This window comes from Caenorhabditis elegans, chromosome II, assembly GCF_000002985.6.
Source record: "Caenorhabditis elegans chromosome II".
NCBI lineage: Eukaryota > Metazoa > Nematoda > Chromadorea > Rhabditida > Rhabditidae > Caenorhabditis > Caenorhabditis elegans.
In genome coordinates, this window is record NC_003280.10 from 658230 (window position 1) to 675281 (window position 17052).

At 36.9% G+C, this 17052-nt stretch overlaps 4 protein-coding genes and 3 pseudogenes across 8 annotated transcripts; 4 read left to right on the forward strand and 3 right to left on the reverse strand.

Annotated features, from left to right (window-relative positions):
• The first annotated feature begins 439 nt into the window (after nt 1-439).
• sdz-24 (OB domain-containing protein) lies at nt 440-1617 on the forward strand. Its single transcript, NM_061380.8, has 6 exons — nt 440-679; nt 722-820; nt 867-885; nt 939-1141; nt 1208-1303; nt 1347-1617. Exons 1-6 carry the CDS (start codon nt 473-475, stop codon nt 1431-1433), a joined length of 711 nt encoding a protein of 236 aa, NP_493781.1. The 5' UTR covers nt 440-472; the 3' UTR covers nt 1434-1617.
• sri-45 (Serpentine Receptor, class I) lies at nt 1599-3567 on the reverse strand (the record flags this gene model as incomplete). The annotated part of the gene is made up of 5 exons (NM_061381.4): nt 1599-2025; nt 2068-2380; nt 2928-3146; nt 3194-3316; nt 3364-3567. 5 exons carry the CDS (start codon nt 3565-3567, stop codon nt 1862-1864), a joined length of 1023 nt encoding a protein of 340 aa, NP_493782.2. The 3' UTR covers nt 1599-1861.
• A 532-nt stretch (nt 3568-4099) lies between these two features.
• K07E8.2 lies at nt 4100-6587 on the forward strand (annotated as a pseudogene). The gene has a single exon. A coding segment is annotated over exon 1 (2488 nt).
• A 2938-nt stretch (nt 6588-9525) lies between these two features.
• Nucleotides 9526-10215, forward strand: K07E8.1 (annotated as a pseudogene). The gene is made up of 2 exons: nt 9526-9967; nt 10023-10215. Coding segments are annotated over exons 1-2 (635 nt in total).
• A 1018-nt stretch (nt 10216-11233) lies between these two features.
• sri-46 lies at nt 11234-12896 on the reverse strand (the record flags this gene model as incomplete). Of its 2 annotated transcripts, NM_061384.2 has the most annotated exons (5): nt 11234-11449; nt 11495-11807; nt 11851-12069; nt 12519-12641; nt 12693-12896. In NM_061384.2, 5 exons carry the CDS (start codon nt 12894-12896, stop codon nt 11277-11279), a joined length of 1032 nt encoding a protein of 343 aa, NP_493785.1. The 2 variants fall into 2 exon arrangements, with proteins under 2 accessions (NP_493785.1, NP_001303786.1); NM_001316857.3 differs by lacking the exons at nt 12519-12641; nt 12693-12896 and having other exon boundaries at nt 11277-11449; nt 11851-12015.
• A 416-nt stretch (nt 12897-13312) lies between these two features.
• On the reverse strand, nt 13313-15615 carry sri-44 (annotated as a pseudogene). The gene is given in 8 exon segments: nt 13313-13390; nt 13392-13471; nt 13519-13678; nt 13693-13842; nt 13901-14071; nt 14076-14120; nt 15293-15415; nt 15460-15615. Coding segments are annotated over 8 exon segments (963 nt in total).
• Nucleotides 15616-16186: 571 nt separating this feature from the next.
• On the forward strand, nt 16187-16707 carry Y39F10C.3 (Cystatin domain-containing protein). The gene is made up of 3 exons (NM_001267089.3): nt 16187-16355; nt 16402-16509; nt 16554-16707. Exons 1-3 carry the CDS (start codon nt 16203-16205, stop codon nt 16665-16667), a joined length of 375 nt encoding a protein of 124 aa, NP_001254018.1. The 5' UTR covers nt 16187-16202; the 3' UTR covers nt 16668-16707.
• Nucleotides 16708-17052: the final 345 nt, after the last annotated feature.

Here is a 17052-nt window from a genome sequence, read left to right on the forward strand (position 1 = left end):
TTTCTGTTTTTTAATTCTTACCTCGCCCATTTCCCACACTCGAGATGAACTCTTGCTGGGTTTGTCTCGTTTTATAAATTTATTTTCTCATTAAACCTTAAATTGTACTACCTTTTAATGAATTACCTTTTGGCTCTTAATGTTGAAAATAAATCAAATCAATATTAATTGTAAGTTTTTAATTTTAGGTGCACATTTCAATATTAAAATTTCATCTGAGTAAAATTTGAGTAATTTTCGGCGTTTTACTACAAAATGCCCGTGAAATAAAAAAGTCACTTTCACAAATGCTCCGCCTATTATAAAATCCAACCCCCGAAGATTGTTTGCTAACTGATAAGATAAAAATTCCTATAAATGAAACGCATTTAATGTTCCTATGTACTTTCACTTTCTCTTACTTTTTTTTGTTGACGTAAAATTTAAAAATTTTATTTAGGAATTAAGGACATACCAAATAATATTAGAAAAAATGGATGAAGACTTAACCCCTATTCCATCACTCACTCCGGACATTCAGAAATTTAGAATATATGGACGAGTGACATACTTTCAAGAAAACAAAAATGGCAATGGAATTCATTTCCTGCTCACCGACTCGTTAGGATGCTCGATTAAATGTATTGTAACAGTAGAAGCAGTTGTAAAACATTGCAAAGATCAACTCAAGTTGGGCCAGGTCAGTTTATTGTGATGACTTTGCAACTGTTCAGATTTTCAGCCTTGTTATGTACGTGGTGGAAGAGTTGATTATCATGACAAAAGATATCCAAATCGCACAGGCCACGATTGTGTGATCTTCAACAATAATATAGCAGAAGTAAGTGAGAAAACAACATAATTGTGGCAAATCATTGACTTTTCAGATCCAGATTACAACCGTCGGTTTGTTTTTTATATACGGTAGGGTCTTTGAAAAAACTTCCAATACATTTCAGCTACAAACTTTGTAACTCCGATTGCAACACTCAATGCTCCCAAGATTATTTATAAGGTTCATGGAATGATAACACAGCGGGGCAAATATTCCAAAAAAGAAGTTTTTTGTTTTGTTATAACTGATGACAAAGGAGACTCTGTTAATGTTGCTGCATTCTGCGAATTTGCTGATTGGCTATACGAGAATCTTAAGGAGAAGCAGGTGAGAAGTTGCTTTTGGAAAGAATTCGATTGAAAACTATATAAAAGGAATTGGTTAAAATTGCAGTGGTATTACTTATACTGTGGACTTATTGAAAAAGTATGCAAACCAGACGACCAAAAAGAGCCCAATAATGTTATCATTCTTCACAATAAATGTCAAGTAAGTGAACAAATAGTACCTGCTTCCGACATTTGATTTTCAGATTGAGACTCCTTCTGACCCATCAGTTGCTGACCCATTTGCTGAGTTGGATGATTTAAATTGTACAATTAATAAGATGAAACTTTAATTTGCCGTGTGTAACCGAATGGCTCAATAAAGAGGGAAAGTGTCCAACATGCCGCAAGTTGCTTCTCAACCCCGCCGACTACCCTCCATTGAATTAAATTTATAATATTTTTAGTGTCTCAAGTTTGTATTTTGAATGTATGAGAATATTTCGAAAAAATTATATCATGAATTACTTTCTTCTTATAACCTGGAACACAACAAAGATCCCGACAAAAAACCAACTACACCAACGACACACATGGAAAAGATAATATAGTATATTCAAAAGTTCTCAACTTTTGCAAAGCGAATTTAACGCTATCCAAATCCCAGTCAAAGCTGTGCTGTTCTGGCAATGTTGGGTTTTTTCGGTGTCCTGATGAGCAACATTCCAGAGGGACCAGTCACGATTTTTTTAAATATTAGTTTGCATTCCAAACGATCAAATTAAGCAGTATGATTTATTGATACCACAACTGTAGAAGGCTTCTGCCGATTTGACATAACTCTTCCGAACAAAAATGCCCTATACGGAGGCGTAGTCACGACCAAGATTACCGCGTTCACAGAAGATCGGGTAGCAAATATTGCCATAGACACGTTTATTATATCTGAGACAAATTCATATTGACTCATCAACCTTAAAGCCTTACCCTGTCCATATTTTATCGGGTAGGTCATTATAACAAAGAATGAAGATGCAGGTAGAACCATTAAAGTGGAGGCCAAAAATTGAGCTGTCAGACTTCTTAACGCAGATTTTTGACGATTATAACTCTGCGCTGAAATTGTTCTCCGCGCTCCTTTCAACATTTTCATAGTGTCCACTGTTGTCATAGCAATCACCTGGAACACGCCAAAGATCCCCAGAAACCCACATACTCCGACAAGAAACATGTATATATTCAGTTGGTGTATTGTGAAATTCTTAAGGTTTGAGAATTCAGCCTTGAATTCTGGGTATGTCTGAAATAGTTTATGTCGTGAGAGGCCAACTATGCAAATCAGGGGTGGGCGGCAAACGATTTTTTCCGGCAAATCGGCAAATCGGCAAATTGTCGGAATTGAAATTTTCGGCAAATCGGCAATTTGCCGGAATTTAAAATTTCCGGCAAACCGACAAACCGGCAAATTGCCGATTTGCCGAATTTGCCGACAAATCGGTAATTTGCCGAAAATTTTCGGCAAATTCTGGTTTTGCACTTATTGTTTGGAATTTCAATTTCAAAATTAAACGCATCATATGAATTTTCCTATATCTATTTTGAGAAGTACGCATATTCTATGAAAATATGTAGAAAAAACGGGAAAAATTCAAAAATGGAAAGTTTTAAGTGCTTCCGTCTTATAAAAATCCCTCTAAACATTTCCGGCAAATCTGGTATCCGGCAAATCAGCAAGTCGACAATTTGCCGGAATTGGAAATTTCCGGTAAATTGGCAAGTTGCCGGTTTGCCGATTTGCCGAATTTGTCGAACGGCAATTGCCGCCCAGCCCCGATGCAAATTATTACCAGATTTACAAAGCCTGGTAGCAGATCTTCAGCTATTCCAGCATGGTACCAGAAGAATGATCCGAGTGGGGAAAAGGAGAATCCTGTGATCATTAGACACTTAAACGCGGTAGCCGGGATAACATGTTTGTTCATGATTTTTGCAAGTGTCTGGTGTCTCCGCATAAAGCAGAAGAGCAAGCAGGCATATTGAAAAGTGTTGAAGCCCTGCTCCAGAGCCTGTAAAAATTAATTTTTTAAATTAATATCTGTGACTACCTGCTCACTATCAGAGAGTTGCACCAGACTGCGGAAGCTGCCACCCCAAGACAATTGGTTGTCCAAATCGGTAGATAAATCATTGGCTGGCACAGAATGCTCAAGTGGAAGTCGGTCATCATACATGATACCTGAATAAAGATTTTCAGTTTTCCTGGTGTCTCGTAGAAAAACCTACTTGCAGAGCAAGCAAAAAATACTTGAAATTGTCAATTTTCTCGCTTTTAAATATAATAAGCAACAACACAGCGTTATTGAGCACCAGTGAAATCAAACCAATAGAGGTTAGATATGGAATATACCAAAATGGAACTGAAAAGTCTATATGATCCTTTAGATTCAGATAATAATCGTTTTGCAGTGAAGTCACATTGAAACTCATTGCAGAATATTAATTTGTAAATCAGAGAAAATTTTGGCTTTGGCAATAAATTGATCAAAAATTGGAGTGACAGGTGAATAAAATCTGACTATTCAGAGTCTGATTAAAAATTTAAATTTCTATGCGTCAGTGTTGATTTGAGAATTTAAGATCACTTTCCGGTTAAAGTTGGTGTAGTCGAATTTTTTTATTGGACTAAAATTGTCTGAAAACACCGAATTTCATTATGAAACTTCTTGAAAACTTATCCAAAAAATGTTATGGCTTCTCGAAAAATGGCTTAAAATTAGTAAAAATTTGAAATTTGACCAACTTATCATTATATACAGGCCGATTATCTTGCGTTTTCAGCTTTTTTAGGCACTTAAAAGTCGATGTACGAAGAGATTTGTCAAATTTTTTACTAATTTTATGGCACTTTTCGAGAGGCCATAACTTTTTTTTGATAAGTTTTCAAGAAGTTTAACTATGAAATTTGGTGTTTTCAGACAATATAGACAATAAAGTATACCGCGCTGACCGTCCAGATGAACATAAAGGTGGAGGTGTATGCGCAATTGTTAAACAAAATATTCCATGCGATCTAGTATTCACTGAATCAAAAAACAAATCTTTCGAAATCCTAGCTATTGATCTACATGTCAACGTTATGCCGCTTAGGCTTATAAACATATACCGGCCACCGTCCGCAACTTATAACGACACTATTGTCCTGCTGAATAAACTAGCTGACTTAACCGACCATCCGGGTCAATTAATTATAATAGGAGACTTTAATATTACCGGCATTACATGGAACCCACGCGCTCCCTGCTCTAACACTAGATTGGGAACACTTTTGCTCGATTTCTGCAGGTCGCATGACCTGGTCCAACACGTCAATGTCCCAACAAGGTCACATAACACCTTAGATTTGATATTCAGTAATTGCAAGCTCAGCGCAATTAGTGCTAAAGGTCCACTTGGTAAAAGCGATCACCAACAGCTACGTTTTTCTCTGGACATACTTACTGAACCGCGACGGGAATACAAAGAGCAATATGATTTCAAAAGCATTGACATGTTTGCTTGCGCAAGTTACATTGAAAATATAAGCTGGCTAGAGTTATTTTCACCTACGAACTCAATAGATACGATGTATGTTTCAAATATTCTTGGAACATATGAGCAACGCGTTTGAAATTTCAGTGCCTATAAAATTAATTCAAAAAGGTGAACCTTCACCCCCACCATATTTAACCTTCCTCAAAGAATTTGTTGATAAATTATACACCACAACTGCGAAAACACGCAACATGGAAGCATTTCTTTTTTATGTATACACTTCTAGAAAATATAGGAAAAAGCTTTTAAAATACCAAAGAAACCTCGAATTAAAAGCGCTCAAATCCAGAGGGAACGCTAAGTTCACCCATGATGTAAAGAATCTCATCAAACCTAAACAGATAATTATACCTAGTTTAACAACGGAATCGGGAGTTTTAGTCAGTGCAGACCAAGAAAAAGCGGAACTGCTTGCAAATAGCTTTAAAAAACAGTATATCAATAAAACTACTAAGCCATTGTGTGTTCCATCAAATTACCAATCCAATCAACCTATTCCCTGGATAACGGATCATGAAATGTTAAAAATGATAATGAAATCTAAAAGCTCATGTTCAGAAACATCAGATGGAGTGCCTTTTAAATTTCTCAAAATAATAGCGCCCCTAATTAGTAGTCCGTTAGCGCAACTATGCAATTTGACTATGATGCATGGCAATTTGCCGAACTGCTGGAAAGAATCAATAATCATTCCATTGAACAAAGTTGCCAAACCTAAAGTCCCAACAGATTTTAGACCTATAAGCCTGACCTCTCACATATGCCGCATTTATGAAAGATGTATTCTAACAAAAATTCTTCCATTTCTAGAAGAAAATGAGTTTTGGAACAAAGCGCAACATGGTTTTCGGCCAAAAAAATCTACCATCACTTGTATGCTAGAAGCAGTAAACGATTGGACAGATGCACTTGACGAAAAACACCAAGTAGATATCATCTATCTTGATTTTGCTAAGGCGTTTGATAGGGTTCCTCATTGCCAACTGATTGATAAGCTTCTTGATCTCAAACTTAATAAAAACCTAGTTTGCTGGCTAATTTCATTCTTAAGTAATCGAAAATTTTGCGTAAAGGTTGGAAAAACTTACTCAACCTCAAATACTGCAGAATGCGGAGTCCCACAAGGGGCCGTATTATCACCTTTACTATTTGGTATTTTCGTTAATAATATTCCGGACATACTTCCCGCGAATGTTTACTGTAAACAATTTGCAGATGACCTCAAGCTTTATACCAAAATCTCCAAAAGTTCACTAACTAGTCCACTTCAGGAAGCTATAAACGTTATTGTTAACTGGTCTAAATCCTCAAAACTAGCCCTAAACAATACAAAAACCGTTTGTATAAGCTTAGGTAGTAATGCAAAAGACTTTGACTACAGAATCGAAGGAGATCCGATAAGAAGAAATAATGTAATCCGCGATTTAGGTTTCTTAATAAATAATAAATTGACTTTTACTGAACATTGGGAAAAAGCAGTAAATCACGCAAAGTATTTAATATATGTAATCTTTAATCACTACAGCAGCGACAACTCTAGGCTCCAAACGTTACTGTACAAAACGTTCGTCCGTCCAGTGCTAGAATATGGTACTGTAGTCAGTGCCCCATTGAAAAAACAAACTGTGAAAGCAATAGAATCCGCACAAAATCTTTTCACGAGAAAACTCTATTGTAGACAAAAAGGTAAATATGTCAAAATAAATGACCCGGACTACTTGACATCTATTCGCCGAAATGAGCTATTTGGCCTAGCATCGTTAGAATCTCGACGCAAGGCAATTGATAGGAAGTTTGTTTCCAAGCTTCTGGCGCATAAAGTTGACATGGACATCAAAAATTTCTTTCAAATAAGTGAATCTAACAAAACGCGAACCAAAACTAAGTTCATCTGGAAAAATGCAGAACTACAATAAGGAGAAATTTCTTCACAAACAGAGTTTTAAGCTCAATAGGTACCTCGCTTTAACAGATCTGGACCCTCATTTCCCTTTTTTTTCTCTTCTTCTTTTTCCTAGTTCATGTGTCTAATCCAATTTGCAGGTGATAATTATGAATTGTAAATTATGCATAAGTTATTTTTACCATGTATTGACGGTATTGATTTATTGTAATGTGTATTCGATTTTATGTGTATTATTTTTTCTCATGACACGATTCGTATGAAATCGTATTCAATAAATAAATAAAATAAATAAATAATAAAAAAATGAAAAAATTCGACTATACCACCTTTAAAGGTGGAGAAGCGCCAGTGGGGAAGTGGTAGAAACTACTCATTTTATAGCAAAATGACACAATATTGCTTTTCAAAATTTTTTTGACATTTTTTATTTACTGTCAAAAAATGACAATCAATCAGTTTTTGCCATTCATAATTTTTGAAGTCGACCAAAAAAATGTTTTTTTTAACGTTTTTTTATACTTTTATTTTATTTTAATTATCCGTATTAAAACATTGTCAAAAGCTTATATTTTTCAAAGTTTTGGAAATTTGCAAAAAACTTTGACCGTAAACTAGGAAAAATCTAATATTTTTTTGGATCCTCAGATAGACTGGAGTCACGGCAGAGCGATAGAAAATCACTGCTAATTAGCATTTATGTCACGGCTTAGTCAACCGCAGTAGTTGTGCTCTTCCGCTGATTAGCGGTGATGTTTTGCTACGTAGTTATGCTTTCTTGCTAGCTAGTTTTGCTTTTGCGCAGAGCCGAACTTTTATAAAACCATTAAAAACAATACGATTTATTTTAAAAATTGAAAAAAAGACAAAACAACAGAAAAACATTCAATGAAGCATGGGAAAAACAAAAAGAATAAGTTTCGAAAGTAACAAAAAACAGGAAAACTAGTGAATTTCTGGGAAGTCTGGCCAGACCCATATGGGGTATTTTCACTTGCCAGCAGATTTCGAAAATGATGGAGCGTTCGAAGATGATTGAACGTTCGAAGTTGATGGAACTTGCTCCTCATCGATATCCTCGCTGCTCTGGTAGAATTGTTGGCAATCCATGATGGGACGCTTTGACAGCACAATTTTTGGTGGATTCTGGCAGTCGTGTTTTGTTCGATACAAACCACGGGCATGATCGCTGCAAAAAGACATTTGTGAAAACATAGTTTTTCAAGTTAAAGAAAAATTCTATTCGCTGGCTTTTTAAAGTAAACAACAATAAACCTACAATGTGACTTTGATATGATTCTTGAACAGCATATTGACCACACTTGAGAGGCGAGTAATGTCCACCTGGTCGTTGTCCAACCGGATTGCCGCAGCGAGTAGAGCTGAAAACGATTTTTATGTGGCTCGCCCATGTAAATCATAAACTAACCAGCTGGCCAAATTGTCAAGTCTCCTGGGAAGAAAGTACGAGTCTCCGTTTTTTTGCTTGTGGTGAAGGATCCTTGTTGCTCTCTCGGAATCAACTGCAATGTTAAATAGTCCGAAATAGAACGTAATTTTTGATCGCTCACGTAGTCAATCCAGTGATTTGACATAGCATTGACAATTGATCTAACCGAGCCATGTTGTCTTCATTGTACTCCATCTTCCTTTTGTCGTTCTTCTTCTGCAGTTGTTTCCGTCTCAAAGTTATCGGCCTGGGTGCTTGCATTTGATGAACCATTGCTTCCCGGCTGGTGAGAACCATGATTATTGTCCGTCGGGTCTGAAAGTAGTTATTTAGTCCCAATAAAATCATTTTAAAAATTTACCTAGCGCAACTGTCGCTTTTAATCAGAAGACTCCGGGGTGCTGAATTCAAAATTCTTCGAACTGTTGTTCTTGGATTTCTGACCATAATCCTCCGTTTCTAGCCTGGAATGATACAATTCTTGAAAAAACACACTGGAATTAACAATTAACACATATTTATAACATATCACACAAAAAATACAATAAAAAAGGTCAAGAAAATGACTTTTGTGAAATACGACGAAGAAAAACAAAATAAAAACAAAAATCAATGTTCTGCTAGTTAGCAGTGGGTTTCTGCTAATTAGCTGTGGGTTTTAGCTAATTAGCCGTGGTCTGCTAGTTAGCAGTGGTTCTCTGCTGATAATCTATGGTTTTACTAGCTTTTGCTTATTAGCAGTGATTTTCTGTCGCTCTGCCGTGACTCCAGTTTATCTTACAAGTAAGCTGTAATTAAATAGGAGACTATATTAATTGAAATGTCTATATATATTCTATTAAACCCAAATGATAACTATTTTGAAGTGAGGTTATATTTGCAAATTTGACTGGAAAATTGGAAAAAAAACAATAGGTAAACAACGAAGTTTGGAAAAACTTTGGAATTTATAATGCCTGCATGCCTGCCTGCCTGAAAAGCCTACATAAATCTGGTGAAGACAGTTATGATCCAATCAATATTGCGTCTTCTTCCAATTTTCCCACTTTTCCATTTCCAAATCAGTCTATATGATCCTTTAAATTCAGATAATAATCATTGTGCAGTGAAGTCACATTGAAACTCATTGCAGAATATTAATTTGAAAATCAGAGAAAAGTTTGGCTTTGGCAATGTATTGATCAAAAAATTGGGGTGACAGGTGAAAAAACTCTGAGTATTCAAAGTCTGATTAGAAATTTTTATGAGTCAGTGTTGATTTGAGAATTTAAGGTCACTTTCCGGTGATGCCTGCCTGCCTGGAAAGCCTACAAAAATCTGGTAATATAATATTGATCCAAGCTTGCATTTTTTACATATTGCGTCTTCTTTCAATTTCCCAACTTTCCCATTTCCAAATCGCACCGCTCCCACACCACTCGATTAATTCGATTAGAATTTCAATTAGGATAGCTACTATAAAAGTTTGATGTCACAGTCAATAGGGCATACTCAGCAGTCCATGCGTTCCACAATTCTGACGCTTCTCCTCTGGAGCTTGGCTGGTGCTACTCCACCCACCTTCATCAAATCACCACGAATCACCAGTTGGGGCTCCTTCAGTGCATGGGAAGACTGCCCGGCTGGCTATTATGCTCATGGAATGAGGATCAAGTATGAGAGCGAAGGTCAGGTGGATAATACTGCTCTCGATGCGGTTGAGCTCGCTTGCAAGTCTCCTTCAATTACTGGTAGCAACAACGACTTCTACATAAAGGGCGATGAAGCTGATTTTGGTACGTGGCAAAGGTACCAATACTGCTCGGCGGGAGAATATGCCATTGGATTTGCACTTTAATCGGTGCCAAAACGTGGAAGGGCGCAAGATGATATAGCTGCTAACAACTTTGCGTTGTACTGTGGAAAACCGGATGGACCAAGGAAGAGATCAACCAGGCTGATTGGTAACATTTGGCATCCTCTTTTTGGCATCCTATTAGTAACTGCTCAAAATTTCAGGTACGACGAGCGATCGGGGATCGTGGACCGGAGATCAATTCTGCCCAGTTGGACAACTTGTATGTGGAATCCAAGTTCAATTAGAACTCAGTCAGTCAGTAGCTGATGACACTGCAGTTAACAATGTTGATTTGAAGTGCTGTGATTTCTTATCAATGACAACTGCCAGCATGTTTCCTTGGAATAAATGAACTTATTTAACTTTTTTTAAAAATAAATTCGTTTTGAAATAAAGTTATGTACAGTGGTGGCCAAAAGTATATGCGTTTTTGGTTTTTTGCTAATTCTTCATAATTTTCAAACGAGTATAACTCACAAACTAAGTATTTTAGAAAAAAGTTTAACTAACGAATTGTTGCCTATAATGTTGTCTGCATGTTAACATTTAAAAAATATCGAAAAATCAGGTCAAGAGATACAGCGGGAGACACCTCGCGAGCCCATTTTTAACTATTTCTCTTGAAACGCCCGTAACTCAAGAACGAGAAGTTTTCATGAAAAAAGTTTTAGTAGTAAAATAATCTGCAAATATTTCTCTTTCTCTATCACATGCAATTAGTCGCTTCTTTCTCAAACACCTGGTAAAATAGGCATATGAGTTCAAACACGCAGAATACCAGCACGCGTCTGGAACAATTTCTAAAAATGGTGCTTAAATTTTTCCAAAACTTGTTTTTTAGCTGAAATGTAAATGAAATTTAATTACGTGATGAGTTATTCAAAATATATGCACAAAAATATGTTTTTGAAAAACATGCCCTGGATTTTAAACAGTGGGTCAAAACGGTGCTTTGAAAAGCGCTTGTTTAAACTTGCAGCTCTATTCTGACGGCTATTTGATTGAAAAACGACTAATTGCATGTGATAGAAAAATATCTGCAGATTATTTTACTACTAAAACTTTTCTCATGAAATCTTCTCGTTCTTGAGTTACGAGTTAGAAATAGCCAAAACTGGACGCACAAGGTGGCTCTCGCTGTATCTCTTGACCTGATTTTTTTGAAATGTTTGAACATGTGTGAATATGTAGACAACATTATAGGCAACAATTCGTTAGTTAAACTTTTTTCTAAAATACTTAGTTTGTGAGTTATACTCGTTTGAAAATTGTGAAAAGTTAGCAAAAAACCAAAAACGCATAAACTTTTAGCCACCACTAGTTTTTAACTTTTTAAAAAATAAATAAATAAACTAATTTAACTTTGCAAAGATACCTCTAATGATTTATTATTGTTCGTATCCAAAAATACAATCTTAAGAACCGATCGCAGTATTCATAGACACCACAACAGTAGAAGCCGCTTTTTGCCGACTCGATGCAATCCTTCCGAACAAAAATGCCCTGTACGGAGGTGTCGTGGCGACAAGGATCACAGCGTTCACAGATGATCTGGTTGCAAATATCGCCATAGAAATGTTTACTATTTCTGTAAAACATTATATTTTCACAGCTTCCGCAATACTGTACCTACCCTGCCCATAGTTTATCGGGTACACTGATATAACATAGAACGAAGCTGCAGGTAGAACTAGTAGACATGAAGCTAGGAACTGAGCAATAAGACTTTTCATCGCAGATCTCTGACGGTCATAGCTCTGCGCTGAAATTGTCTTTCTCGCTCCTTTGAGCATTTTCATAGTGTCCATTGTTGTCATAGCAATGGCTTGGAAAACGACAAAGATTCCCGTAAATCCCATAACACCGACGACACCCAAAGAGAAGTTCAGTTGATATATTGTAAAGTTGTGCAAGCTCGAGAACTTTGATTTATATTCCGGGAACACCTGAAATAATATTTTTCAAAGAAAAAAATATATTTCGTTTCACCCTATCAATAAAGCCTGGCAACAAGTCTTCTGAAATTCCAGCATGGTACCAGAAGAAGGCAGCGAATGGCGGAAAGGAGAAGGCGAGAAACATTAGAAACTGAAACATTCTAGCCGGGATGACATGCCTGCTTGTGATATTTGCAACCGATTGGTGTCGTCGCATAAAACAAAAGAGCAAGCATAGGTACTGCACACAGTTGAAGCTTTGTTCCAGAGCCTGTAATTTCTAGTCATATTTTCGGTTCGGCAATCGGATTTTTTTGGCATTTTCGGCATGTTCCGGAAAATTCACAAAACCGGCAATTGCGGAAATTGCCGATTGCCGGTAATATTGAAAACCGGCAATTGCCAAAATTGCCGTTTGCCGGAAATATTCACAACCGGCAATTGCCGGAATCGCCGATTGTAGGAAATTTTGAAAACCAGCAGTTGCCGAAATTGCCGATTGTCGACAATTCACAAAACCGCCAACTGCCGAAATTGCGGATTGCCGGAAATTTTGAAAACCAGCAGTTGCCAAAATTGCCGGAAATATTGTAAACCGGCAATTGCCAAAATTGCCGATTGCCGGAAATATTGGAAACCGACAATTGCCGAAATTGCCAATTGCCGGAAGTTTCCGCGCAACCCTGTTCTGAAGGCTATGACAAAAAAAATGAAGCTAACCATTAAAGAATTACACCATATCACGGGAGCTGCTACCCCAATGCAATTGACAGTGTACGCAGAGAGAAAATATATTGGCTGGCATAAAATACTCAAGTGGAAATCCATAACCAAACTTGAGACCTAAACTAGACCAAATTCTTTTTTTTTCATTATTTGGACTATTGGACTCACTTGAAGAGAAAACAAAAAATACTTGAAATTATCGAGTTTCTCACTTTTGAAAATAATTAGCAAAGCTGCTGTATTACTAAGCACTAGGGAGATAAAACCAATGCTATTGAAGTATGGGGCATACCAAATTGGAATCGTAAAATCCACAGGACCCTTCAAGTTTTCATAATAACCATTTTGAAGTGAACTCAAGTCGAAAAGCATTTTAGAAAGAGCTGATGAAGTTTGAGGAGAGAATGATTAACGGAAAAAAGTAGGCAGGTGAAAAGTTTTTATCAGGGATATAGAGAACGGGAGCTGCTGTCGCTTAGTTCTGACATGATCTCAGAATAGGACAAGATCCAAAAGTTTGCAAACTAGAAAAAAAATTCCGGCTGACACCTCACGGGACTGGCTTTTGGAACCTGCAAAGCCTGTGAAACGTCGGTGGCTTTAACTTTATTCTAGAAAATACCGATTCTTGAAACTGAAATCATCGCAAATTGACAAGAATAATGAGGCGTAAAAAAATGAAGAATGCACAAAATTTTTAATAATACATATGTATTAATACAATAAATTAATCAAAAATAGAGTGGCAGGTGAAATTCTATAATTAGATAACAGAAGAAACCGTGAAATCAAGCAACAATACTCATGTAAACCGCAACTGTTGAACCCTTCTGCCTATTTTTTAATACCCTCCGAAAGACAAATTCTCGGAGGTGTAGTGGCGACAAGGACCACCGCGTTCACAGAAGACCGGATTGTAAACGCCGTCATTGATAAGTTTATGATATCTGTAAAATTTGGCAATTTAGATAGTTAGAGGTATTCGCTTGCCTACCCTGCCCACAATTAATCGGGTACGCTGTAATAACAAAAAATGAAATACCAGGGAGAAGTAATAAACTTGATGCAAGGAACTGGGCTCGTAGACTGTTCATCGAGGCTTTTTGACGATTGTAGCTCAGCGCTGAAAGTGTTCTTCGTGCTCTTTTCAGCATCGTGCTCTTTTCAGCATAGTGTCTACTGTGGCATATGTTATCATCTGGAATACTAGCGATATTCCCAGAAATAAGATTCCAGCGAAGAAAAACATCGAGGTGTTAGGATCATAGATCGCAAAGTTTCCCAGGTTCAAAAAATTGGATTCAAGTTCGGGGTACCACTGAAATCAAGCCATACATAGGTGTTGCTTTTTTTCAGTCAGTCGAAAACTTTCCTACCCTATCAATGTATTCATACAAGAGATCCTCCTCAATTCCGGCATAGTACCAAGAAAAAGCAGCTGGTAGAGGAAACAAAAGTGCACCGACCGTTATCAGCCGGAGAATAGCATTTGGGAGAACATGTCGGTTTGCGATATTTGCAATTGTCTGGTGTCTCCACAAAAAGCAAAAAAAACAGGCAGACAAATTGCAAAGCGTTGAAGGAAAGCGTCACGGCCTGAAAATCGTTTAAAGGTGGAGCAGCGCCAGTGGGGAAATTGTTGAAAACCACTCATTTGGTTCCGAAATGACCAAATATCAAAATAAAACTTTTCGAAAATTTTTTTAAAATTTAAATTTTTTTATTTACTATCAAAAAGTGGCAATTACTCAGTTTTTGCCACTCATAATTTTGGAAGTCGACCAAAAAACTTTTTTTTTTCGGCATTTTTTATGTTTTAATTTTGTTCAAATTATTTGTATTAAAACATTGTAGGGGTCGAAACATGCGACATTTCTTTAAATTCCCTCAAAAGCTAGTATTTTTCAAAATTCTGGCAATTTGTCAAAACTTTGATTGGAAATTATGAAAAATCTAAGAGTTTTTGGAGTGTTTTATTATGATATTTGGTTGTTTTGGATCATTATAAGTGCATTTAGACAAATTCCCCACTGGCGCTACTTCACCTTTAAGATGCTCCACAATTAGGGGGAATTTATAAAACGAGTAGTATATGTACAATCCATTTTACTTACAAGTAAGCTGTAATTAGATAATTGAAAAAATCTCGAATTGCATCAAATTCCTATTTGAATTACCGCAAATAGTTCGATGTTCGATGGAGCGCGCTTGCATTATTTTAACTTTTATTTGTCAATTTTTCTTATTTTTGAGTGATTTTACTGGAAATTTAGTGAAAAATTCAAGATAAATGTAGATTGTTCACTAAAAAAAATTGAAAACAAAGAAAGAACGTTTTCCAACGACGTTGAGCCTGAAATAATCTATTTTAAAGGTTTAGGCTTTAGCACCCGCTTTTTAATAAAAAATTTGCATTTATCTTTAAATTTTCATTAAATTTCCAGTAAAATGACTCGAAAAAACATGAAAAATCAATCAAAAATAAGAAAAATTGATAAATAAAAATTAAAATAATGCTAGCGCGCTCCATCGAACATCAAACTATTGGCGGTAATTCAAATAGGAATTTGCTGAAATTCGAGATATTTTCAATTTTCAAAAAATCATATAAAATTTAGAAAATTTTTTTAAATTTTTTTACTATGATATTTGGCCATTGTGGTACCATAGGCATGTTTTAAAGCAATTTCCCCACTGGCGCTACTACACCTTTAATGATTAGTTGGTGTCGATGCACCATGTTCAAAACTAGGGGTCTGTATGCTAACCATTTGGGAATTGCACCAAATCGCCGAAGATGCTAACCCAAAGCAGTTGAGTGTCCAAATAGGTATAAAAAATATTGGTTGGCTTAATACGCTTAGTTGAAAGTCGGTAACCATACTGCACATCTAAAAATTATTTCAGAACCTAAAAACACAAGTCTGAGGCTCACTTGAAGTGAGAAAACGAAATATTTGAAATTGTCGAGCTTCTCACTTTTAGACATAATAATCCATATCGTAGATGTGTTAACTACCAGTGAAATCACACCAAAAATATTGAAAAACGGGGCATACCAAATTGGAATCGAAAAATCGACATGGTCCTTGTAGTTTGGTAGTTTTGGTAATAGTCATTTTCAAGTGAGCTGGTATCGAAACCCAAAAACATTTTGTCAAAAAAAAACGTTTTGCAGAACGTTAAGCTGACAGGTGACGTTCTAGTCAACAGAATTTGAGGTTTGGCCCTTTCAGCGAGTTTCTAGCTTCAAGGCGCAGGTGACCTAAGATATGAGTAGTGCTAGTGGTATTTGATGTCGGTTGATCGGAATTCAAAGAGCTGTTGAAGAGCACCGTACCTACGTGCCTTCGTGCCTAGGTGCCTTCGTGCCTACGTGCCTACGTGCCTACGTTCCTACGTGCCTGCGTACCTACGTTCCTACGTGCCTGCGTACCTAAGTGCCTTCGTACCTACGTGCCTACGTGCCTACGTACCTACGTGCCTTCGTACCTACGTGCCTAAGTGCCTACGTGCCTCGGTGCCTAGTCCACACTACTCTACTTCAAGTTTCAATATTTTTATTTATTTTCATTATTAAATTCCCCATGAATTGCGTGAACTTTCTTGATTAAAAGTTCAAATTGATAAGATCTCTCACGAATTGGTATATTTTAAAATCTATTCAGCCATTCCAAAATGTCCCTCCTCACCGCTCCACTCACCATTGGTCTCCTGCTCTTCATCCTTCACGGATCCTGTGATGGAAGCCCAGTCCCAATAGGATTTTACAGTCAAGTTAACAATGATCGTGCTTTGTATAGACCTGTTGGAGTAAAATTCAAGGAACTGGTGAGTATAATTATATTAATTTAAAGTCATATCCAATTGATTTCAGATCAGAGACTCTGCACTGGAGAGCAAAGCGTCGAGATCGTCTTGCGGCAGCTTTGGGAATGTAAACGTGGTGTATGTGAAAACCAAGAATGGCTTCAGAGTGAAACAGGTTTGTTGAAACTTTCATAGGTACCTATTAATCAATTTTTAAAGAAACACGAATATATGATCAACGTTTACAATCGTGTTGGCTGTGCTCAGCTGGATTGCGGCCCCACTTTCAAGCCCGAGTCCACACACAGAGTTTGTGTTTTTGGTAGAGGATGAATTTGCTCCTCTTGTTTGAATGAAGACTTGCAATTAAAATTGTGCAAAGTGGGCCGGTGGGCCGCCAGCCCTTTGGGTATGGGGTGTGCTCGAGAAAAATGAAGTCGTTACGACCAAAACTGACTGAGATACCGTCATTTGAAGTTTATATAAGGGGTGGGCGGCAAACGATTTTTCCGGCAAATCGGCAAACCGGCAAATTGCCGGAATCGGAAATTTCCGGCAAATTGCCGGAATCGGAAATTTCCGGCAAATCGGCAAATCGGCATTTTGCCGGAACTTAAAATTTCCGGGAAATTGCCGATTTGCCGGATTTGCAGAAAGTTTTCGGCAAATTGTGGTTTTGCACTTATGCTTCCGTCTTATAAAAAATCCCTTTAAACAT